The sequence below is a fragment of the Hyperolius riggenbachi genome, chromosome 10, assembly GCF_040937935.1.
Source record: "Hyperolius riggenbachi isolate aHypRig1 chromosome 10, aHypRig1.pri, whole genome shotgun sequence".
Lineage (NCBI taxonomy): Eukaryota > Metazoa > Chordata > Amphibia > Anura > Hyperoliidae > Hyperolius > Hyperolius riggenbachi.
Genome location: NC_090655.1, coordinates 188657447 through 188682091, shown reverse-complemented (window position 1 = coordinate 188682091; position 24645 = coordinate 188657447). Strand labels below are relative to the sequence as shown.

The 24645-nt window shown below is 43.4% G+C and overlaps 1 protein-coding gene across 3 annotated transcripts in view; it reads left to right on the top strand.

Moving 5' to 3' along the window:
• Positions 1 to 24645, top strand: part of POLR3A (RNA polymerase III subunit A) — a 109553-nt gene that overhangs the window by 81264 nt on the left and 3644 nt on the right. For all 3 annotated transcript variants that reach the window (XM_068255438.1, XM_068255437.1, XM_068255436.1), the window contains 9 exons: positions 214 to 300; positions 4026 to 4108; positions 7940 to 8110; positions 10199 to 10292; positions 11034 to 11126; positions 11210 to 11374; positions 17013 to 17177; positions 20145 to 20276; positions 22794 to 22926. In XM_068255438.1, coding sequence (XP_068111539.1) covers positions 214 to 300; positions 4026 to 4108; positions 7940 to 8110; positions 10199 to 10292; positions 11034 to 11126; positions 11210 to 11374; positions 17013 to 17177; positions 20145 to 20276; positions 22794 to 22926 — 1123 coding nt within the window. The remainder of the gene's footprint in view (positions 1 to 213; positions 301 to 4025; positions 4109 to 7939; positions 8111 to 10198; positions 10293 to 11033; positions 11127 to 11209; positions 11375 to 17012; positions 17178 to 20144; positions 20277 to 22793; positions 22927 to 24645) is intronic.

The following is a 24645-nucleotide window of genomic DNA, read 5'->3' as shown; positions in this document are numbered from 1 at the left end:
AGCAGCGTCGCTGGGGTTTGGTTCATCTGTCCGTCAGATTGCTCGTGGGTTTGGGGGTCTGCGGTCGGCGAGTGCTGTATATGCACCTAATTGTCAGTTGAGGTGGATCGTTATGGACCGCCTCAACCGACTTAAGTCCGGCATGTGTATGAGGCTTAAACTGGTTCTTGACTATCTGTTTCATATCTGATCTGCTGTCTTCTTACCAACCAGGAAATAAAGAAGTTTGTGAATGGTGTTTCAGAGAGGATAAAGAAAACGAGAGATATATATGGAATCAATGACAACGGCACCACAGAGGTAACAAAATGTCCTGTGAGCAGGTTTATGGGGTACAACTTTGTGAAATCCTATAGTGGGGTGTAGTAGATGTCAGCTGGAGTCATAGCTCCAAAATTCTCTCTTCCAGGTGACGTGTTGGGCAGTAAGCCCAGTTTGGCAGCGTCTTCTTCTTATTGGATATATATATATATATATATATATATATATATATATATATATATATATATATATATATATATATATATATATATATATATATATATATATATATATATATATATATATATATATATATATAATGTTTTTATTTTAGTAAATCAGTTTTTATTGTTGCACAAAAGGTAACGATTCCAACAATATTGGAGAAGGTGAAAATCTGAAAGGCGCCACACGAGTTTAAAGAGACTCCGTAACAAAAATTGCATCCTGTTTTTTATCATCCTACAAGTTCCAAAAGCTATTCTAATGTGTTCTAGCTCTTGAGATTCAAAAGGAAGGCTGTATACAGCCTGCTTGTGTATGGATGTATTTTCTATGTGTGGACATACTGTACATCAACCTATTTCCTGTTTTGGTGGCCATTTTGTTTGTTTATAAACAAACTTTTTAAAACTGTTTTTAACCACTTTTAATGCGGTGAGGAGCAGCGAAATTGTGTCAGAGGGTAATAGGAGATGTCCCCTAACGCACTAGTATGTTTACTTTTGTGCGATTTTAACAATACAGATTCTCTTTAAGAAATTAGTATGCTTTAGTAGAGCACACCAAAGGGTCAAACCGGATTCAAAAAAATCCCTAATTTAACTTTGCCCAAAGAAGTGAATGGGTTGATGAGGGAAAAGTGGACAGTAGTGGAGAGGTTGAAGTAGAGAAAGAAAGCAGAAACACAAATCCTAATCATAAGCTGAAGCAAAACAGGGCAAGACAAAAGACAAACTCAAAAGAAAGTAGTGTACTTGGAATTAGCGAAGGCAAGACAAATTTCTAAAATTTGTACCGGTCAGCTGCTACCTAGTTTACTCTTTCTTCTCTTGCATGCAACACAAATGGCCATTAACAGCTAATAGACAGGAGCAAGATTAGAAGAACCGGAATTTTGTATGATGGCACATTTCTAAAGAAGGCCATATCGATTTCCCTGTCAGTTCCCAGTAAAATTAAACATTCTGATCGAATCTGCCAGATATCTATAAGATAACATTCCACATCAATTTTAATTTTGATCGATTTTGGCAGCAAATGGATCAGAATTATCGATTGGACCATATGGAAAGTCTTGATCAGTTGAGGGCAGCAGAAAAGAGGCGGTAAATTTACAGCCCATAGCATTGCATGCTAAAATCTATTGAAAATCTATGTGCAGTGTGTGGAAGGATTCAGTCTCTCTCAGATCAATCCCTCTCAGATCTGAATGTGATCAGTTTGCCACATTGCGTGGAAACCTGTGTGTGCAACCACTTATTTGCTTATTTGCATCTTAGATTGATCTAGACCAGACATGGGCAAACTTGGCCCTCCAGCTGTTAAGGAACTACAACTCTCACAATGCATTGCAGGAGTCTGACAGCCACAGTCATGACTCATCAAGGCAAATGCATTGTGGGACTTGTAGTTCAGTAACAGCTGGAGGGCCGAGTTTGCCCATGCCTGATCTAGACTGTAGCGTGTGTACAGTGTTCCACGACTCTCCATAATGCGTCAGGGATACATCTATCTGCAGGGTCATTTTGGCAGAACGCTGCACCACATTATTATTCTCCCTTTTTACCACTCCAACACTGTCGAGCTCTGCTTGTTGTCTCTGTCAGGCAGATCGTTGGCTGAGGCATTGGGAGAGCAGTGGAGACATGCTAGATTCTCAACAGAGGCAGACTTTGTGGGATGCCTCGGCCGAGTTTCAGCTATGGCATGCACACAGCTTCAGAATGTGTTTGTGCAGTTTGTTTTCCATTGCATAAAATTTAGTAAATGAGCATTCATTCATCTGTAGTGAAATCAATTGCACACTCAACACTGCCTGCTTTTTCTAAGTAATCTGTCAGGCAGTTGGCCAATGCTAAGATTTGCATAATGCATTTCAGCTATAAATACTATTAGCTTGGTTACTTACATTTGTGTGCTTTTGTACTGTAAACATTTAGGTTATTTACACAGAATGCAGCTCAGTGTGGTCACTGTCCCATCTGACACCTGCAGGGAGGAAGCTCCACCAGCTCAGAAGGAAACCTATATATTTCACCTATCTATCTGAAGAGCAGAGATGTTATGCTTTTGCAAATGGATGCTGTTCGGAATTCTACTAATTGAAATAATCAGCATTTGATTGGTCTAGTTTCATTTGCATCAACAATAAATTAATTAGCATGTCATTGACCATCCCAACTGAGAAGTAGACACAGGTAATTGACTTTCCACTCTCCCTTATAACCCTGGATGGACCAATAGAATCCCCAAGTTTGATTTTTAGGTCTTTCACCCACCAAGAGTGTTAGCTAAGTATTTTCTGCTTTCTCCGTAGTTATGAGATTTTATTTATTGTATTTATAAAGTGCCAACATATTTTTTTTTGGGGGGGGGGGGGCATACAGTAATAAGACCGTACAGGAATACATGCAAACCAGATCACGCAGCACAGTAGGAGTATAAGGTGATGCTCCGTCAGTCCCTGGATGGAAGCATGGAGATTAGGCAAGGTAAGTTCACTGAAGCCTTTATTCACATCTATAGGATAGATGCATTGTAATGGAGGTGTGTGAGCAGGTATGAGACACAAATGGAGGAGGACCCTGCCAGAGGCTTACAATCTTGAGGGAGAGGTAGGGACACAAAAGCTAGGGGACCAGAGTTTAGATGCAAGTTGAAAGCATGAGGGGAGGGGGCTAGGGGTAGGCCAGAGTGAAAAGGTGTGTTTTGAGGGCCTTCTTGAGGATGTTGGAGGGGGCAACCCTAATGGGGGGGGGGGGAGTTTCATAGTGTTGCAGCAGTTCTTGAGAAGTCCTGGAGGCAAGCATGGGACTGGGTGATGCGGGGGGCGGCAGGTGAAGTTCATTGGAGGAAGGGAGTGAGCAGCTAGGTGTGTACCTCATAGTAAGATCGAAAATTGTAGGTTGGGCAGATGTGGACAGATTATCTTGACAGTATCTTGAATCTTAATGAATACCCAATCCAGCTACCTTTGAGATCTCTCCTCTTGTTTAGTGTCCTTTCACACTGAATCTGTTGTTCTGTTGCTCTGTTGCAACAGACAATATCATTGCATCCCAACCCAATGCAATGATATTTCCATGGTACTTTCACATAGGGTGCGGAGCGGCGGGTCCAATGGCAGTGAAGCATCATTTAATTGTACTATATCTGTATGGTGGTGCAGCATGTCAAATGTGCGGTGCAAATTTTCGGCACTGTAGTGATTGTATCACTTGTGCCCAGTGTCAAAGGACCCTTAGACTTTGCTTTATAGTAAATATGCAAACCTCAGCAGAATGTATTAGTAGAAAGAAGCATTACCTATATTCACTACAAATTGCAATAGGGGTAGGTGTTCTAATATAAATACCTGTAATACTGCACTTGCCCACTTTGCTATTTCTGTAGTGTAATGTTAGACTTCTTGAAATTTATTTCTCTTTAGCCATGAGTCTTGAGTCAGTTTACAAACAGTTTGTCATCCCATACTTGGCTTTCATTTATAATTGCATCTCCATTTTGGAAATAATCGAATTGTATTCTTAATGTTTATACAGCCACGTGTGTTGTATCAGTTGGACCGAGTTACACCTACTCAGCTAGAAAAATTCCTGGAGACATGTCGAGACAAGTACATGAGGTAATTTTTGTGCTGTTCTATACCATCAAATGGCATTGGGTGGAGTAATGTTAATCAATTTGTCTCTAAATCATGTGAGTATTGGAAATGGGACATTAAAGCATATCTGAAATTAGGTACTCACCACTGTATGCTTTGCGGCTCTGTGTACAAGCGTGGCTGCAATGCGCAGGCACTGGTAAGATTTGGACCTGTGCAGTAGCATGCTGGTGAACGGAGGAAATAGCTGTGCAGGCGCAAGCTGTACTTTGTGTACAAGTGCTGCTACACTGTGCAGGCACAGAGTGGAGTGCAGACGTGACCAATGTTCAAAATTAATTTTGGAATATTTTTTAAGGCTCCCAGTACAGGAATAGAGGGAGATAAAGAAGATCTGGGAAACCTCTGGACTATCTAGATGATTCCCTCTGGATAGGTAGGTATCCATTTTTTGTTTCCTTAACGTCAGGTAGGCTTTTAGATGTGGAAAAAGTAGGGGGCTTGGCAGCTTTGCTCTAAGCAGGCTCATACAACCATGTTTTTAAATAGTTGCAAAACAGTCACTGGAGTGTGCTGGATGCTTCTTCCAGAGTTATATTCTGTTGTGTTGTGTTTTCTAGACAGGTCATTTTTTGACTGAAATGATAATATGACAAATGGTTCCACATCTCTGCCTAACTTGTTTGCCCTGAAGGATTATGTGAGAAACCGTTGTAAAGCAATGGTGCATTTGCAGCATCTAAAAGTACCATTTATGGACATTAAAATCTGTTATGGTTTCAGCCATCTGATGTTTGTACAGGCATGCAGAGTATTCAGGGTCTGTCAAAATGTGGGCAACAAGGCTTTGGCCACTACAGACTTTTCTGTTGATTGCTTAGTCCCTGGGTGGTGTGGAGATCCTTCTCATTCTTCTGCATGCGTGTGCCCTCACGCATGCGCAGTATGGAGCCGCTGACAAGACTAACAGAAGCAGACAATTTGGGCACCAGCCGTTAGTGGACAAAATAGGAAAATAGGTGTTGCCATTGACACCAGTACGAAATGGCAGCAAGCGGGCACCCAAGTGGAAATTTTGTGCCCGATAAATTATATTGTGTTTTTCTGCAAACAATGATGAAAATGTTATTATCAATTTCCAACTTCATTTTAACTTTGTAAACTTACATTACATAGTTACTTGGGTTGAAAAAAGACATACGTCCATCGAGTTCAACCAGAGAACAAAGTACAACACCAGCCTGCTCCCTCACATATCCCTGTTGATCCAGAGGAAGGCGAAAAACCCTTACAAGGCATGGTCCAATTAGCCCCAAAAGGGAAAAAATGCCTTCCCGACTCCAGATGGCAATCAGATAAAATCCCTGGATCAACATCACTGGGCATTACCTAGTAATTGTAGCCATGGATGACTTTCAACGCAAGGAAAACCTCTAACCCCCTTTTAAATGCAGGTATAGAATTTGCCATAACTGCTTCCTGTGGCAATGCATTCCACATCTTAATCACTCTTACTGTAAAGAACCCTTTCCTAAATAAATGTCTAAAATGTTTTTCCTCCATGCGCAGATCATGTCCTCTAGTCCTTTGAGAAGGCCTAGGGAGAAAAAGCTCATCTGCCTAGCTTTTATATTGCCCTCTGATGTATTTATACATGTTAATTAGATCCCCTCTAAGGCATCTTTTATCAAGACTAAATAAACCCAGTTTATCTAACGTTTCTTGGTGAGACCTTCCATCCCACGTATCAATTTTGTTGCTAGTCTCTGCACCTGCTCTAAAACTGCAAAATCTCTACTGTAATGTGGTGCCCAGAACTGAATTCCGTATTCTAGCTGCAGCGGCTTGGCATTGAATACGATCATTTAACTTGTCGTTGAGTACTCCTAAGTCCTTCTCCAAGTTTGGTGTCCCCAACTGTATCCCATGTATTTTGTATGGTGCTAGACCATTGGTACGACCAAAATGCATAACTTTACATTTTTCAACATTGAATTTAATTTGCCATTTATGTGCCCATATAGCCATCCTATCCAGATCCTGTTGCAATATGTCCCTATCTTCCTGACATTGCTTTTTACTGCATCTACTAGGTCATTAATAAATACATTGAAGAGCACTGGACCCAGTACAGACCCCTGTGGGACCCCACTGCTAACAGTCACCCATTTAGAGTATGATCCATTGACCACAACTCTTTGTTTTCTGTCCATTAGCCAGTTCCCTATCCATGCACACGGACTCTTGTCCAGACTCCAGTCCTTGCATCCTCAACTTTTGCACCAGACTTTTGTGGGGAACAGTGTCGAAGGCCTTTGCAAAGTCCAAGTATATCACATCTACAGCATTCCCAATATCCACATTAGCGTTCACTACCTCATAAAAGCTGAGCATGTTAGTCAAACAGGACCTGTCTTTAGTAAACCCATGTTGATGCTGAGAAATAAGATTATTTTCTACTATGAAGTCATGTATAGTATCTCTTAGTAACCCCTCAAATAGTTTGCATACAACTAATGTTAAGATTACATGTCTATAATTTCCTGGATCTGATTTTTTTTGCCCTTCTTAAATAATGGGAAACCGTAGCTGTACGCCAATCCACTGGGACTCTGCCAGTTGAGTCACAAAAGATAAGATAAAGGGTTTTATCTATAAAGGAACTTAATTCCCTTAGGACCCGAGGATGCATGCCATCCTGGCCAGGTGCCTTGTCTATTTTTAATTTATTCAGTCTTGCCTTCACTTCTTCCTGCGTTAAGTATTTAATATTACAATTGGAAGATTGAGACTCTTCTGCATCTGTAATTTGCAACAGTGATGTTTCCTTTGTGAAGACTGAAGCAAAGAAAGCATTTAATAACTCTGCCTTACCTTTAGGAGTCCAGTACAGTCCAGTACAGTCAACATTTATTTTTGTAGAGTTGATGTACTGTAAAACTTCTTTGGGTTAGATTTGATATCCCTAGCGATTTGATTTTCAGCTTCAATCTTTGCCAGCCTAATTTCTTTTTTACAACTGTTATTGCACTCCTTATAATTGCTTAATGCAGCCTCGGTCCCCTCCCGTTTTAGGACCTTGTAGGCATTCTTCTCCCCTTCATTTTATCTCTAACCTTTCTATTCATCCATAATTACGTTTATACAATTTTTTCATATTCTTCAAATCTCATGTATTGATTTTGCCATATCCCGAAAAACTATTATCAACTCATATAAACTTTGTGGTATTTACCGTTCATAGTAGGAGGGTTTTAAGGGTAAGCTTTGGTGAGGGGGGAAAGGGGTTAAGGTTTGAAATCGAGGGGGGGTGGGGCTGTTAGGGTTAGGCATCAAGAAGGGGGTTTGTGTAAGGGGGGGGGAACAGTTAGGGTTAGGTGCCAGGAAGGGGTTTGTGTGGGGGTGGGAGGACAGTTGGGGTTGGGGGTTGGGGGAGGGGAGGGTTCTGTTTGGCAACCGGTTTAGCTATAGTAAAATATCTGTATTTAATACCGATATTTTACTATCGGTTTTACACTTGTTTTTACTATTGGGATTACTGGGTGCCAAATGTTCTGAGTGTTTTTTTTTTCTTGCATGCATTCCATCATTGCAGTTTGAAGTCTGTTTGCAAACCTGCTCGTGTGAATAGTGATAGATGATGATGACAAATGTATTTAACTCCCCTCCCAGTACCTGGTGCTTGGAACGAGCCATCCATACCCTTCAGAAGATGTTGTACACGCTTTAATATAGGATGGCATAGGTGTTGCATAAAATTATAGATCTGTCAAGCCCCTGGGGTGTTGTTTGGTAGTATAATTTGCAAATAAAATGTGGATTCCAGTGACCTATACTGATTTCTCGCGCCAGAGCTCAGATGGAACCAGGCTCAGCAGTGGGTGCTCTCTGTGCTCAGAGCATTGGAGAGCCAGGAACACAGATGACCCTGAAAACGTTCCACTTTGCGGGTGTTGCTTCCATGAATATCACTCTTGGTGTGCCACGTATCAAAGAGATCATCAATGCCTCAAAAAACATCAGGTATGTTTGCAGCAGAACAGTAGATATATTTTTAACAATTATAACTTTTACAACATTAAACTACCAGTGCTGCTCACATTTAATAGTGTAACTTCTATCCACAGGCTGAACTCAGGGATGTCGAACTCCAGATCTGCAGGGCAGAAGTCCTCACAGCTCAAATTAATTGAATGGACTAAATCAGTAAGGGCTCACATAGTAAACGCGCTTTTCTGAGAGTTTTTTGGCCATCAGAGCTTTCTGAGAGCTTTTTAAAGAACGCTCCCATTGACTTGCATTTAAATCGTGGTAAAACCGTGATCGCAGTAAATTTACGTGGTTTTACTGCGATCGAGATTTTACAACGATTTTAATGTAAGTCAATGGGAGCATTTTTTTTAAAAAAAACCTCTCAGAAAGCTCTGATGGCCCGAAAACCGCTTAAAGGGAACCTAAACTGAGAGGGAAATGGATGTTTCCTTTTAAACTATACCAGTTGCCTGACTCTCCTGCTGATCAATTTGCTGCAGTAGTATCTGGATCTCACACCTGAAACAAGCATGCAGCAAATCCAGTCTGACTTCAGTCAGAGCACCTGATCTGAATGCTTGTTGAGGGGCTGTGGCTAAAAGTATTAGAAACATAGGATTAGCAGGAGAGTCAGGCAACTGGTATTATGTTAATAGGAAAAATCCATATCCTTCTCAGTTTAGGTTCCCTTTAAAGTGTGTCTGAGCCCCAAGGATGTGTAGTTCATCAAGTAGAACACATTTCTCACTCCATCCTAATCACTGGTATGGAAATGGCACTTGAGGACTGGAATTCGAAGCCTGTGCTTTACGGCATATTTACTGCTGCTATATTCTAGCCAGGAATGGCATAGCGGTGGACTAGATAAAGGAAATGGCAAGGTACCCAAAAGGGATTAAATATTAAAGGGACACTGTAGGGGGGTGAGGGGAAAATGAGTTGAAGTTACCTGGGGCTTCTAATGGTCCCCCACAGACATCCTGTGCCCGTGCCACTCCCCAATGCCCCGCCTCTGGCTCACTTCTGGAATTTCAGACTTTAAAGTCTGAAAACCACTGCGCCTGCTTTGCCGTGTCCTCACTCCCGCTGATGGCACCAGGAGCGTACTGCACAGGCCCACTATGGTCTGTGCTTGCGCCCTGTGTGCTCCTGGTGGCATCAGGGGGAGCGAGGACACGGCAACACAGGCGCAGTGGTCTGAAATGCCAGAAGTGAACCGGAGGCGGGGCTGGAGCATTAGGGAGTGGCTGCGCTGGCCCAGGATGTCTGTGGGGGACCATTAGAAGCCCCAGGTAACTTCAACTCATTTTCCCCCGACCCACTACAGTGTCCCTTTAAGTTCCTTTTTATAGTAGGTGGCAGTTCCATGCTGCATGTTATTGTACAATTTTGCATATGCAAGGTAGTCCCCAGTTAACAAACGATAGGGACTAGGTTCGTTCTTAATCTGGGTCTGTCCATAAGTTAAAACACTGTGCCATCTCTCTCTGCTGTGCCATGTACCTCTCCTATGCTTTCAGTGTCCCCCTCTGTCTCCTCTGCTCCCCTGTGCCTTCAGTGTCCCCTTTTGTCCCATCACTGTGTGCCCACAGTGTACTGCAGCAAAATGTTATATTACCAGGTTAAAAAAACTTTTTTCTTTGAATTTTTTTTTTATTGAATTTGAAGGTCATTTTGGAAAAAAAATAATCCATAAATCACAAATTTTACATTTTGAAGCGGTTTATATTGGTGGGTTGTTGGTCTTACAGCTGATATCACATATAGCGTAGCAGTTGAAATCGCTTAACAAAATGTAATTTATTTTTTTTTGCGGAAGGAAAATCCTTCCTAGGTAGCTGTTATGATTGAGCACCTGGATAGAAATTGGTAACTGTGTGGGTCTGCACAAGGCATGCTTAGAGTGTTTAGAATAGAATGTGGTACACCGAAAACTCTTTGCAAACAATGTCCTATATTTTATTTTTTTTATTACTAATTTTGATGTTAGCAGCAATTTTTGTTAAAAAAAAAGAAATAAAAAAAAAAAGCAGTGCCTCTAAGTTAAGTTATTAACGCTAATATTTAATTTCACTTTAGCACACCAATCATTACTGCTCATTTAGATAGAGATGACGATGCTGATTTTGCCCGCCTGGTAAAAGGCAGAATTGAGAAGACTTTATTAGGAGAAGTAAGTAATTTTAACATTTGTGAAGGTTGATAATTGAGTCTGTTGTACTTTTTATAGCTGATCAATGTGTGTTTTTTTATTTTCTGGCGTATTATCCTCATACCTCTGTGGTATCTCCCTACCTAATATTATAAATCAGAAATTGTATGTTTTATGCAGCAAAGCAGTTTGCAGCGGAGACGGAAATATGTCATATAGTAGTAAGCAACTTGACCTACCCATTTTTGATAAGTTTTCTTTCTCTAATTTTTTTTTTTTTTAATTAGAAGAAACTTATTTAGAGATAACGGACAAAAAAAAAAAAAACCCTTCTTTCCCCGTATTATGTAGTAATTCAAAATGGTTAATAAGATGCTTATGATTTTGAGCTGAAATGTTAATATTGGATTTACACTTTACTTGTCCGCATAATTAAACAAACAAAATAAAAGAAATGTATCTAAAGCACCTCTACTATCCATTTACCATGCGCTGCACTAATCCATCAAATAACAAATGAAATACCGCATGATTCCTTACGATATCGAATTAAATACTGCTTAAGGTCAAAATCCTAGTAAATTATCATTCAGTTTTTCAGTAAAAACTCTAAATTACAGCATAAGGTAAATGATCAAATGTGACATTTTTACTGAATGTGTCTTGGTGAACTGAAGTCTTAGCTTAGCAGCTGTGCTTGGTACGACAAGTAACCACTTTTGAAGCCCTGACTGACAACTTCTATCTATTTTTCGATGGCAGATATCTGAGTATATAGAAGAGGTGTTTCTTCCTGATGACTGTTTTCTCCTGGTGAAGCTTTCATTGGAACGCATACGTTTGTTGAGGCTTGAGGTAATGGAAACAGAATGTTGCAATACTTCTCGAATTAGATGAGGTAAACCTTTCTTATTGTTCCCTTTGGTTTTGTTTTCCAGGTAAATGCTGAGACCGTGAGATACTCCATCTGCCTGTCTAAGCTACGTGTTAAACCAGGTGACATTGCAGTTCATGGAGAAGCTGTGCTGTGTGTCACACCAAGAGAAAACAATAAGAGTTCCATGTACTATGTCCTTCAGTCACTAAAAGAGGAGCTACCCAAGGTTTGTTTGCGTGTTTTTCTGCAGAAGGTCAGCCTACCATTTGTAGACTTATGCTGGGCATAGACGGGTCGATCCAGCGGCCGATTAGCTGCCAGATCGACCCCAGCCTTTACCCCGCTTGTCCGCACGTGCGCCCGGATCTATTTCCCGCTCGTCCGGTAATCGAGCGGGCGTGGGTCGAGCGGCATGATCGGGCCAGTTGAATATTATCAGCTGGTCGATACACGGTACAGAAACGTACCGTGTATCCCCAGCGTTAAAGGGACACTTAAGCCAAAACAAAAAAAAATGCGTTTTACTCACCTGGGGCTTCTACCAGCCCCCTGAAGCAGTCCTGTGCCCTCGCAGCCACTCACTAATCCTCTGGTCCCCCGCTGCCAGCTAGTTTCGTTTTTGCCGACAGGCCCGTCAGGACTGGCCACGCGTAGCTTTTTCTGCATTCCCGACTGTAATTAGCTATATTGCGGGCCGCAATGCGTACAAAAATACGCGTTGCTGCATTACGAACGCATAGATATGCGGCAACGCGTATTTTTGTACGTGTTGCGGCCTGCAATAGCGCTATTTACAGTCGTGAATGCGGAAAAAGCTACGCGTGGCCAGTCCTGACGGGCCTGTCAGCAAAAACGAAACTAGCTGGCAGCCGGGGACCAGAGGATTAGTGAGTGGCTGCGAGGGCACAGGACTGCTGCAGGGGGCTGGTTAAAGCCCCAGGTGAGTAAAACTCATTTTTTTTGTTTTGGCTTAAGTGTCCCTTTAACGCTGGGGATACATGGTACGTTTCTGTACTGTGTATCGACCAGCTGCTAATATTCAAACCTCCATTTGAAACCCTTATCTTCTGGATTATTTATTTCTTACATTCCCCACTGACCTTAATGTATGCAATAAGGAAAATCTAAAGTATTGACCTACTATTGAACTGATCCAGTGGCTGAATGGAGTACTGGTTAAGGGCTCTGCCTTTGACATGGGAGACGGTTCGAATCCTGGCTAGGGTCAGTACCTATTCAGTAAGGAGTTCAAGGCAAGACTTCCTAACACTGCAGGGTGGCCTCCTGAGCGCGTCCTAGTGGCTGCAGCTCTTGAGCGCTTTGAGTCCGACAGGAGAAAAGCGCTATATAAATGTTCAGATTATTATTTATTATTATTACCTGCATTTTTATTTTTGGTTAACTAGGATGTGCACGGCAACCCGAAAACCTCTTTAACCCCCAGACCCTAAACTTGATTGACACTGTTGCGCCAATAGCCCTGTGCTTACCCTGGTACCTAATTTTAAATGCCTTCTCAGCCTGGTTAATAGCCTCAGCTTCCACCCTTGAAATGATACCTAAGCTATCTACTGATGTAAAATGAACACTATCCACACCTGAAACTTTACAGTGATACACGGAGCCGAAGCCTAAACTACCTCTAGATGACACCAATAATGTATAGTTTGCATGTTTCTTTCTATGTCCGAAAGCAGGGGCGTCGCTAGCCCTGTTTTAGGGGGGCACGTGCCCCCAATCTTTCCTGGGGTGCCACGGATCTCCCGGCCGCCGCTGCCCCCTCTGTCAGCGGCTCCCTCCAGCCGCCGCCGCCGCGTCTCAGACCTCAGGATCAGGCGGCGAGCCGGCGACCAATCGTGCGGGCGCTAGGACCCAGCGCCCGCACTGATATGCGGAAGTGACATCACTTCCGCATATCGAGCGGGTGCGTCCAGCGCCCGCTCGTACATCTGGTCGGGTCGCCGCTGATCCTGAGGTCTGCTGAGAGGTAGGGGGGGGAGCGGCGGCGGCTAGAGAGGGGGCCTCCCTGTCACTCACTCACTCACTCACTCACTAAAGGGGCTCCCTGGCACGCACTCACTCCCTAAAGGGGCTCCCTGGCACTCACTCACTCCCTAAAGGGGCTCCCTGGCACTCACTCCCTAAAGGGGCTCCCTGTCACTCACTCACTCCCTAAAGGGGCTACCTGTCACTCACTCACTCCCTAAAGGGGCTACCTGTCACTCACTCACTCCCTAAAGGGGCTCCCTGTCACTCACTCACTCCCTAAAGGGGCTCCCTGTCACTCACTCACTCCCTAAAGGGGCTCCCTGTCACTCACTCACTCCCTAAAGGGGCTCCCTTTCACTCACTCACTCCCTAAAGGGGCTCCCTGTCACTCACTCACTCCCTAAAGGGGCTCCCTGTCACTCACTCACTCCCTAAAGGGGCTCCCTGGCACGCACTCACTCCCTAAAGGGGCTCCCTGTCACTCACTCACTCCCTAAAGGGGCTCCCTGTCACTCACTCACTCCCTAAAGGGGCTCCCTGTCACTCACTCACTCCCTAAAGGGGCTCCCTGTCACTCACTCACTCCCTAAAGGGGCTCCCTGGCACGCACTCACTCCCTAAAGGGGCTCCCTGGCACTCACTCACTCCCTAAAGGGGCTCCCTGGCACTCACTCACTCCCTAAAGGGGCTCCCTGTCACTCACTCACTCCCTAAAGGGGCTCCCTGTCACTCACTCCCTAAAGGGGCTCCCTGTCACTCACTCACTCCCTAAAGGGGCTCCCTGGCACTCACTCACTCCCTAAAGGGGCTCCCCTGGCACTCACTCACTCCCTAAAGGGGCTCCCCTGGCACTCACTCACTCCCTAAAGGGGCTCCCCTGGCACGCACCCACTCCCTAAAGGGGCTCCCCTGGCACGCACCCACTCCCTAAAGGGGCTCCCCTGGCACGCACCCACTCCCTAAAGGGGCTCCCTGGCACGCACCCACTCCCTAAAGGGGCTCCCTGGCACGCACTCACTAAAGGGGCTCCCTGGCACGCACTCACTCACTAAAGGGGCTCCCTGGCACGCACTCACTCACTAAAGGGGCTCCCTGGCACGCACTCACTCACTAAAGGGGCTCCCTGGCACTCACTCACTCCCTAAAGGGCCTCCCTGTCACTCACTCACTCCCTAAAGGGGCTCCCTGTCACTCACTCACTCCCTAAAGGGGCTCCCTGTCACTCACTCACTGCCTAAAGGGGCTCCCTGTCACTCACTCACTGCCTAAAGGGGCTCCCTGTCACTCACTCACTGCCTAAAGGGGCTTCCTGTCACTCACTGCCTAAAGGGGCTCCCTGGCACTCACTCACTGCCTAAAGGGGCTCCCTGGCACTCACTCACTGCCTAAAGGGGCTTCCTGGCACTCACTCACTGCCTAAAGGGGCTTCCTGGCACTCACTCACTGCCTAAAGGGGCTTCCTGGCACTCACTCACTGCCCAAAGGGGCTCCCTGGCACTCACTCACTACCTAAAGGTGCTCCCTGTCACTCACTATCGGGGTCCCTGTCACTCACTACCTAACTGGAGGCGCCTGTCACTCACTAGCTAACCTGGGGGTCCCTGTCACTCACTACCTAACTTGGGGGGGCTACCATATTAAGGGGGCATTCTGCCTATTTATGTGAAATGCTGTCTATTTATGTGCCTCATGACTGCTGAATGTGTCTTGTTGGGAGCCTTATGATTTGTTGGGGGCCTCATGATTGCTGAATTTGTCTTGTTGGGGGCCTCATGATTTGTTGGGGGCCTCATGATTGCTGAATTTGTCTTGTTGGGGGCCTCATGATTGCTGAATTTGTCTTGTTGGGGGCCTCATGATTTGTTGGAGGCCTCATGATTGCTGAATTTGTCTTGTTGGGGGCCTCCTGATTTGTTGGGGGCCTCATGATTGCTGAATATGTCTTGTTGGGGGTCACATGATTGCTAACTGCGAGACTATGGGAAAAGCTGAATCCTTATCATATGAGACAATAGCATTAAACCTACTTTTTTAGCGTTTTAAAACAGAAAATAAAACTGGGAGGTTCTAAAAAATTGAATACATTTTTCAGGAGTAGGATGGATGAAATTGTTTATCTTCACAGTTTATTTTCAACTTGGATTTTCCATAATGTTCATGTATGAGTTAAAACGTTTGTACAGTATTTAGTTTAAATTGCTGTTGCCACTTTGCGATAGATACCGGTAAGTGACTTTTGGGTTGCAGTTTGGGCACTCGGCCTCCAAAAGGTTCGCCACCACTGTCCTAATCTGATGTCCCACCATTGCTAGGTTCATGTAAATTTGTCTCCACCCGTTACCACACCTATATTCTGGTCCATGGCCCACCCATTTTTTGGTGCGGCGCGATAAGCACGCCACACAACGTGATCGTCATATTTTTGGCACGCTAGCTGCAGTGTGCTGAATTCTGCTGCCTACAGTATGTACAGTATACGCTGTTCTCTAGTGCTTGCACTGTGTGCTGATTTACCTCCAGTGTGTACAGTGTAAGGTGTTACTCTGTGCCTTTATTGATTGTAAACCAGCTGTATTGTATGCTGATCCCTGCTACTTTCAGTATGTACAGTATTAGCTGTAAAGCCTGGTACACACATACAATTTTGATTAGCCAATTTTAGCTCTGTTCATAAAATTCATTGTCTGTTGGCCCACTTACTGCACGGGGGTGGGAAATTGGGGGTCAGTGATTGACCAATCAAAATTGTATGTGCGTATACATCTTTGATCTATGCCTATACTGATTGTAAATGATCGAAATAAAGGACAGGGGGCTCCGTCCAATATTTCGATGGGCAGGCCCGTTATCCGTAGCTTACACCGCTGCTAAGTTCATGTACATTTGGCCCCACCCATGGCCACGCCCATCCTGGTGCCCACAGGTGCCACTGATCTCCAGGGACCCTAGAAACGCCCCTGTCCGAAAGTGTGGATCATTAATTTGATTATGAGCAGGATGAGCCACCTCAAGATGCAACTGTTTTCGATTATCTTTAAAGAGACACTAAAGCGAAAAAAAAAATATGATATAGTGAATTGGTTGTGTACTATGAATAATTATTAGAAGATTAGCAGCAAAGAAAATATTCTCATATTTTTATTTTCAGGTATATAGTGTTTTTTCTAACATTGCATCATTCTATAATATGTGCAGATTACACAAGACTCAGCATTCAAAATGATTCTTTGAGAGCAGTCTGTGAACTAATGACCTCTCCTCTGGCAGAGAAAAAGTAAATGGTTCAATAACAGTTGAGATAATAAAAGTCAGATAACAGCCCTCTCCACGACTTTGAAAGTCGTAGAGCTTAATGGCTCTTTTGCATAGAGATAACAACTGGAGTTTCTTAACTCTTCCTGTGCTGGAAACAATTAGACTGATGTATCTGATCTTAATGTTTTTTTTTCTTAGCTGTACTATACATACAAATCATAATATCATAATTTTTTTTTCTCGCTTCAGTGTCTCTTTAAGTGCACTAGCATTTTTCTGTTTCTGGTGGAACAAGGCACACAAAACCGTATTTAACTAGAGTGGGATAGAGGGTTTTTTTTTTCTCTCCATTTTTTCCATCATTTTCTGTAACAGTTTTATTCTGTCTCCATTCCCGAACATTGAAAAATAACGTTGACACGAAGAATGCAATGAAACTAAGCTAAAATTTAAGGTTTTAAAATCTGAGTTCTTGTAATTTTTATGAAAGGCTGGCAAGGTGATTTTAAATTGTAACTATACATACAGTATAGATTAATAATATACTTGTTGGATTTTCTTTGCAACTAGCATGACGGTTATGAATAAAACTGATGTTTACCTATATTTTCCTTTTGCAGGTGGTGGTACAAGGCATCCCTGAGGTGGCGCGTGCTGTCATACATATTGATGAACAGAGTGGGAAGGAAAAATACAAACTTTTAGTGGAGGGAGATAATCTTCGTGCAGTCATGGCTACTCACGGTGTTAAAGGGTCACATACAACTTCTAACAACACATATGAGGTTGGTTTTTAGGCTAATCTGTCCGTACCAGAGGTAGCGCTCACAATTGAATCACCAAAATTCACTATATTCAAATATATTAAAACCACATCTTCACATATGCAATGACATGCAATAAAATAATAGTCTCTATATTGAGGGGTGTCTCCACCAATTGGACTGTATAGAGGGTGAGATCAAGCCTGTGTCTCTTCACAACTCTAGGGGACCTCCACCAGCACCCTTTGTGTGTCACTCACCGCAATTATAAGACCAACAAATGGTCTATATGCGCTTTGGGACCGTTCCCTGGTCGTCCCCCACCTCTCAGGCAGATATGACCTCTGTTTTCCTCCTCAGATTCGGTGTGTATACTCAGTTTGTATCCATATACCTCAATGGAAAAGACTCCACATAGTGTGATAACGTTTAAAAGTATTTATTTATAAAAAACAGTTGCACTCACATGTCCACAAAAGATTCTGCACTCAGAGTAATTTATAAACGGGCTCTCCCCCGTATGTTGGCCGGGCTGGCAGGCTCCGGGACCCTACTGTCTCAATGGACCTCCGTTGCGCACTCGGTGGCCGTTCCCGTCTCGCCTCCACTAATCTGCTTCTCCATTCACAAAGTCTGAAGTATCATGAATACAATAAAGAAAAATCTTCCATTAGTTTTATTTATCAGACAAATCTACTCCAAAACTGGTATTTTAGGTGTAACTAAATATTTTAAACCAGTTGTCAATGTCTTGTTTCTTTTGGGGAGGGCATATGTGTGGTGTTGCATGATGGCAGGGGATGGAAAAGAATACAAAACAAATCCAATATGTGGATTGACATACCAGAGACTGAAGAAGACCTTAAGCGGGAATCTCCTAAAATGTGGTCGATACAGTGCCCCAGCACACATAGTTTAATGCTAAGATCAGTTCTATAGGGCGAGAAAAGATAAGGTAGTTAACCACACTACCTTTAATATGGCCCTTTGAAGTGCCCCAAAAAGCACCAAGCTCAGGTCCCTGAGGGCAAGGTGGACTGAATAGGTGGAATTATGAGCGACTAACTGATTGAAGGTCTTAACTAATGGATTAGTGGCCAGCAGGAAGAAGACCACATCATCTGAGACCTGTCCTTTTAAGGGTACTGAGGAATACTATTTGCTCCAACCTCATTTGAAAGAAGCTCTTCAACTTGGGTGTAGAGTTATTACTTCTGTTTTATTGACCTGTGTTCACACCTGCAGAAGGATAGCTAGTTTCAGTGATAATGTCAGACTCTGACGGCTTTTGCACCTCCGTAGCTTTCTAAAGGAGCAAAGGAGTCAAACTCTTCTCACCCAGCACGTGTTTACATGGCTAAGCCATCAAATTGATTGATCGTAACCGCTTGTTAAAATCCAGTCTCTTCCAGTTTCTGTCTGACCAGTGTCTTTGCTTTTTCTGGTCTTCCAGGACCCCACACCAGCCTTTGAGCGCTGTAATTGGTGGTTAGTATTCTTCAATAAAATGGCATGTTGTAGGAGTGTCCACTGATAACAGTTGATTAGATCCAACATTTCAGGAAGTTGATAGCTAAGCATCAAAGTTTTGCGCTGCTGCTGGGATGGGCAGACAGGTACATGTAGATCGGTATCCTCAATGTAAGCTCTAGGGATTCTTTCTAGGACTACTTTACCACACAGTTGTCTCTGTAGGCTATGTTGTCTGTTGGGCACTAAGAGGAAATCTCCTTATGTCTATATAACCCTTCCTTAAACTCTAAGCTCAAGTCTTGAAGGTGACTTGTTATGAAACCAGGGATTCTAAATTAGGTGACAAATGTAAAATTGAAATCTAATTCTTTAAAGAAATTGTTGCATAAAGACATTTTTACAGACAATGGCTTTTTTCCTACATGCAAATTATCTTGCCCGAATTTTGAAGGCACATGTAGCAGGCTAAAGCCTCATACCGATTATCTTCGGGCGAGATAATCGTTCTGCACCTTTTCTTTAAAAAAAAAAAACGAATACTGTTCCGTGACTGTTTTAAGCATTCCACCCCTGTACATTACTAAACCAAGAGCAATGAACTAGCACATTATTCCCCTCCATTTATATAGTATTTGCTGCGCAGCTTTCTGTACAATGCAAATTTTTTGAAATATTGCCCTTTTAATTAATTCACAATAATTAAAGATGAAGCGGATATACAAGTCTGTGTACCTTAGTATTACATCCACTCGGATGCCATTGTATTAGTTCTCACCCTTTCTCAGCTCCCAAGTGTTTTACAAAATCATTGTTTACTGCTAGAGTTTTCTGCTATACCAACTGTAGTTGTTCTGTGTGCTTGTGATCCTTCATGGCTTGAAATATGTACAAGACAGTTAACCCTTTGCACACCCGCATGTAAATGTTTATACAAATGTATTCACAGAATTCAGTCATCCAGGAACCACTGATATCCCTATAGGTAAGTTAAAAGCCAGGGTCTTAGTACAAAATAATACATTCTCTTGCATAGTCTGCTACACCACGCAGAGGTACTCCAGTATTCGTAGCACCTATGAATACTGGAGTACCTCTGCGCGGTGTAGGGGACTATGCAAGAGAATGGAGTCTGTAGGGATAGCAGTGGTTCCTGGATGGTTGAATTCTGTGAATGCATTTGTATGAACATTTGCATGTGAGTTTGCAAAGGATTCACGGTCTTTGCCATTCTGCTTGCCACACCCCCTTTAGCATCTCCATAATAACTTATTTAAATGTCCTAACTTGAGGGGTTTTTTTTTTTTCTGGAAATATGTATACCTTCAGAGATACTTCTACCCCAATTATCTGCACGTTGAGGAATGTAGTTAACCACTGAGCTTTGCAGAATTACATTTTTTAAAGCTTATCGATTGTATTTTTCGGTAGTTTGTTTTTGTCATGCCAAGTATAGTTCATGCATATTACCCATACATGCCTACAATTGATTATGAACAATGTTTTATATATTTGCAGGTGGAAAGAACTATTGGTATTGAAGCAGCACGCTCCACCATAATAAATGAGATCCAGTATACTATGGTAAACCATGGAATGAGTATTGACAGACGTCATGTGATGCTGCTGGCAGATCTAATGACTTACAAGGTAAGGTGTATGGCTGAAATGTACAAATATCCTGCACACAAATGGCACGGGTGCAGCATCATAGCAGGAATAACTTTTTTTTTTTTGCATGTATCAGGGTTCGTCTAGATTTTTTTTTTCCCTTAAAGAGAACCCGAAGTGTGTTTAAAGAATGTTATCTGCATACAGAGGCTGGATCTGCCTATACAGCCCAGCCTCTGTTGCTATCCCAAACCCCACTAAGGTCCCCCTGCACTCTGCAATCCCTCATAAACCACAGCCGTGCTGTGATACTGTGTTTACATCTGTAGTGTCAGTCTCAGCTGCTCCCCCGCCTCCTGCATAGCTCCGGTCCCTGCCCCCGTCCCTTCCCTCCAATCAGCAAGGAGGGAAGGGATGCAGGCGGGGACTGGAGTTCTGCAGGAGGCGGGGAGAGCAGCAGACTGACACTATAGAGATAAACACAGCCAGCTCTGACAAGCTGTTTTTCAGCAGCGTGGCTGTGATTTATGAGGGATTGCAGAGTGCAGGGGGACCTTAGGGGGGTTTGGGGATAGCAACAGAGGCTGGGATGTATAGGCAGATCCAGCCTCTGTATGCAGATAACATTCTTCAAACCCACCTCGGGTTCTCTTTAACAATGAGCTAGCTCAGGTTTGGAGCCTTGCCTTTTACCTTATAAAGCTTATCTTGTATCCTTTTGGGCAATGTGCCCACCAACATATATCCCATCTTCATTTACATAGTGGTGAGTCTGACTGTGCCTGTCAGAGGGTCAAAAACAAAGGTGAAGCCATATTTAGCCATGGGTTGTTTAACCACCTTGTGTGATGGTGCTGGTAATTTAATGTCTTGTATATTTTGGCTTCATTTGGAGCTCAGAATTAGGCCATTCATTGACAGTTCAGGACTTGTATTTGAAAAGAAAGTTGTAATGCCCGTTTTGATACCAACCCTATAATTATTATCTGTTATAATTCAAATCACAGTGCCTTTACAAGGGCAGAAGGAAGTTGGTATTATTTAAATACACAACTTGTTAAACCTTCAACATTACAGTCTTTTGGAGCAATAGAGAAATGGGGTATTTTAAAGAGAACCCGAGGTGAGAGGCTGCCATATTTATTTCCTTTTAAATAATACCAGTTGCCCGGCAGTCCTCCTAATCCCGTGTCTAATACTTTTAGCCATAGACCCCAAAGAAGCATGCAGCAGATCAGGTACTCTGACTTAGCTTTTACTGGATAAGCCATATGCTTGTTGTAGGGTTTTGACTCATATTCTACTTATGCCAGAAGATCCACAAGGCAGCCAGGCAACTGGCATCGTTTACTAGGAAATAAATATGGCAGCCTCCAGATCCCTCTCACCTCGGGTTCCCTTTAATAAAAGTGATCTCACTGAAGTTGGCCTCCCACACAAAGACTTCACTTGGGCTTTCTGTAAACTGTTATATATTTTTTTTATCATCTTTCCCCCTCCTCCTAGAAGACTCATTGCTTTAAAAATGCTTGCTCATCCCCTCTGTACCCATGTGTACTTAGCCTATGGTACTATGTTTGAAAGAATACATGTAAATAGAGCTACATGACAGGGCTGCACCATGTTCCTTCTCTTTTTTTTTTGCTATTTGTTTCTCCACTGGCCTCTAATTAGCAACTCTGGAGCAAATAAGTGTTTCATGATGGTACATTTGAGGAAATCGTAGCACTTTATGCAATAAACACTTTTATGTGCCTTGTGCTTATTAGAAGTGGCTATACATTCAATAATTTAATTTGGGAATTTTTCATGTCTCATAATTTAGAGAAAGTCCGTTTTAGTCCTTTTTTTAATGTGAAACTCCACTTTTATTCAGTATTGCGGCACGTTATTCAGTTTTAAGCCTAGTTTTCCACAATGCTTAACCTCCTTGGTGGTATTCCCAATCCAGGCTCAGGGTGGGGAAAAAAAATGCTGCGAGCGGTAATCCCCAGCCTGGGTCGAAGTAGTGAGAGGTATATACAGACAGCACAGCAGCATTTATAAAGCTCCTCCCCTGGGATCAGGACACTCGCAGCCCGTCTTCTTCGGGTCATCCGAGTCTCACGATCCCTCAGACAAGATCGCATTTTGTCACACGACAGATGGCAATCTCGCCATAGAGGTAGAGCAACACCCGGAGGACCGGAGGAAGAATTGCAGCGCTAGATTTCGGGGAGGTGAGTAATGTTTATGAGCTGCTGCAGAATCTCTCTGGGTTATGACTTTTTCTTTTTTCTTTTTTTCCTCTTGAATTTCAGGGTCTAAAAACACTTAAATATTGTTCTGCTTTTTAGACCCTAAAATCTGAAAAAGAATCGTACTGCCAAGGAGGTGAATACAAAATTGTGTTTAACCTGGCTGTCTGGCTGTACTGCATTCCTCTGTGCATTGCCTTCTGAAGGAGGCCTTTCAAAGCTTCTGTTTATCCCAATTCTGTACTTTAGTATGAGGTGTTCATAACTTCTTAAACGGGGTAAATTAAAGCCTCTTACAATTTCCTCTGGTTCTTTGCAGGGTGAGGTGCTTGGTATCACTCGCTTTGGCCTGGCTAAGATGAAGGAAAGTGTTCTGATGTTGGCTTCATTTGAGAAGACTGCTGACCACTTATTTGATGCAGCTTATTTTGGCCAGAAGGATTCTGTGTGTGGTGAGTTGTCACGTATATATCCATTTCATCTTTGCTTCACCGTTCTTTTTTTGTTTTTTTTTTCTTCTTCCTTTTTGCTGTTAACTGGACTACACATACTATACACCTATAACCTAAGTGTTGCTGAACATGTGACATGTATTTGCTGGAGCAGACACAGAGCATGTTTACAAGCATGACTAAAACATCTGCATAGACAGCAGAAAGTAATAAGCTTGCCGTACACTGGTCAATAACTACCCAATATGGCAATTGGTCAATCCCTCCCGGATCGGAAATGAACCACAGATTATCTGATACCACATTGCTTTCTTGATCCTGATTAGATTTCAGCTTTGCTTTATTGACAATTAGCCTAAAGCTGGCCATACACTGGCCCGATTTGCGGCCGTTTCGACAGCAGATTCGATCACTGGGATCGAATCTGCTGCCAATCGTTCGCGCTACACGCCGAATTTCGATCCATTTCATCCGATCCTGTCGATCGCTCCGTGCGAAAAATTACCGTCGATCACCCGCGGGTAGGGAGCGCGTCGCTAGCAGCGTTCGAGTACCCACGACCGACGCAATAGAGCCGCATACATTACCTGCTCCGCCGGCACGACTACCCCCGCTGCTCCGTGTCCGCGCTGGTCTCCGGCATGCTTCAGTTCCTCCTGCCCGGCAGGAAGTTTAAACAGTAGAGGGTGCTCTACTGTTTAAACTTCCTGCCAGGCAGCAAGAGGTAAAGCATGCTGGACCTGGAGACCAGAGAGGAGAAGACAGCGGAGACCTGGGGACTGGAGTCGCGCCGGCGGAGCAGGTAATGTATGCGGGCGGGGGGAGCGGCGGCAGCACCACCACCACCACATTTTATAGCAGCTTTTCCCACTTCCTCTCGTGATGAGCTGACTGCCCTCCTTCTCGGCAAACATCTTTCAGATACAAAAGGTGTTGCCAATTCACCATTTCTCCATCACCTGTTTGGCATCTCACTCCCCCAGAGTAATGTAACCGCTACAACAGTGCTGCATCTTCTGTGTATCCTTATCTTCAAGGTGGTTTGCAAAAGATGGAGCTCTAAAGTAAAAAACTGATGTTGACAAATCAAGGCACAGGTGGAGCAGGAGGGTAAAAAAAATACCACTGCACCGGTGCTTCTTCCCCTTGTGACCAGAAGTAGAATGACAATGGAATGCTTAGACAGGCAGGAGAGGCAATTTTTAATGACTCCGGTGGCTAATTCACAGTGCTCATTTGAGTTGTAGAATAATTCTGCATGTCAATTCACTGCCCATACAATTCTATGGGCCAGTATTGCGTTGTAACTGATCATGTTGTTCTAACTCGCTGCATGCAGGCTTTGTATTAAAGTCTATGTCCACTCTCCACTTCAGTTCACACTCATTATAATGCGTGCAAATGACCACTGTGAACCTAGCCTTAGGAAGTAAAGAAATTATAGAAAGGTTCTTGCCTTCATGAACAGTCCTTAGGCCAGTGTTCCTCAAACCTTTCCTTGTGACTCCCCAATGGTGCATGTGTTGCAGGCAACCTCACCTATGTACAGGTGGGGTAATTAGTGTCTCCATGTAGCTGAGACACTAATTACCCCACCTGTGCATAGGTGAGGTTGCCTGCAACACATGCACCATTGGGGAGTCATGAGGACAGGTTTGGGAAACATTGCTATAGAGCCTTCCTGATCCTCTTCATCTCCTCATTCCCCCGATGTCCCCT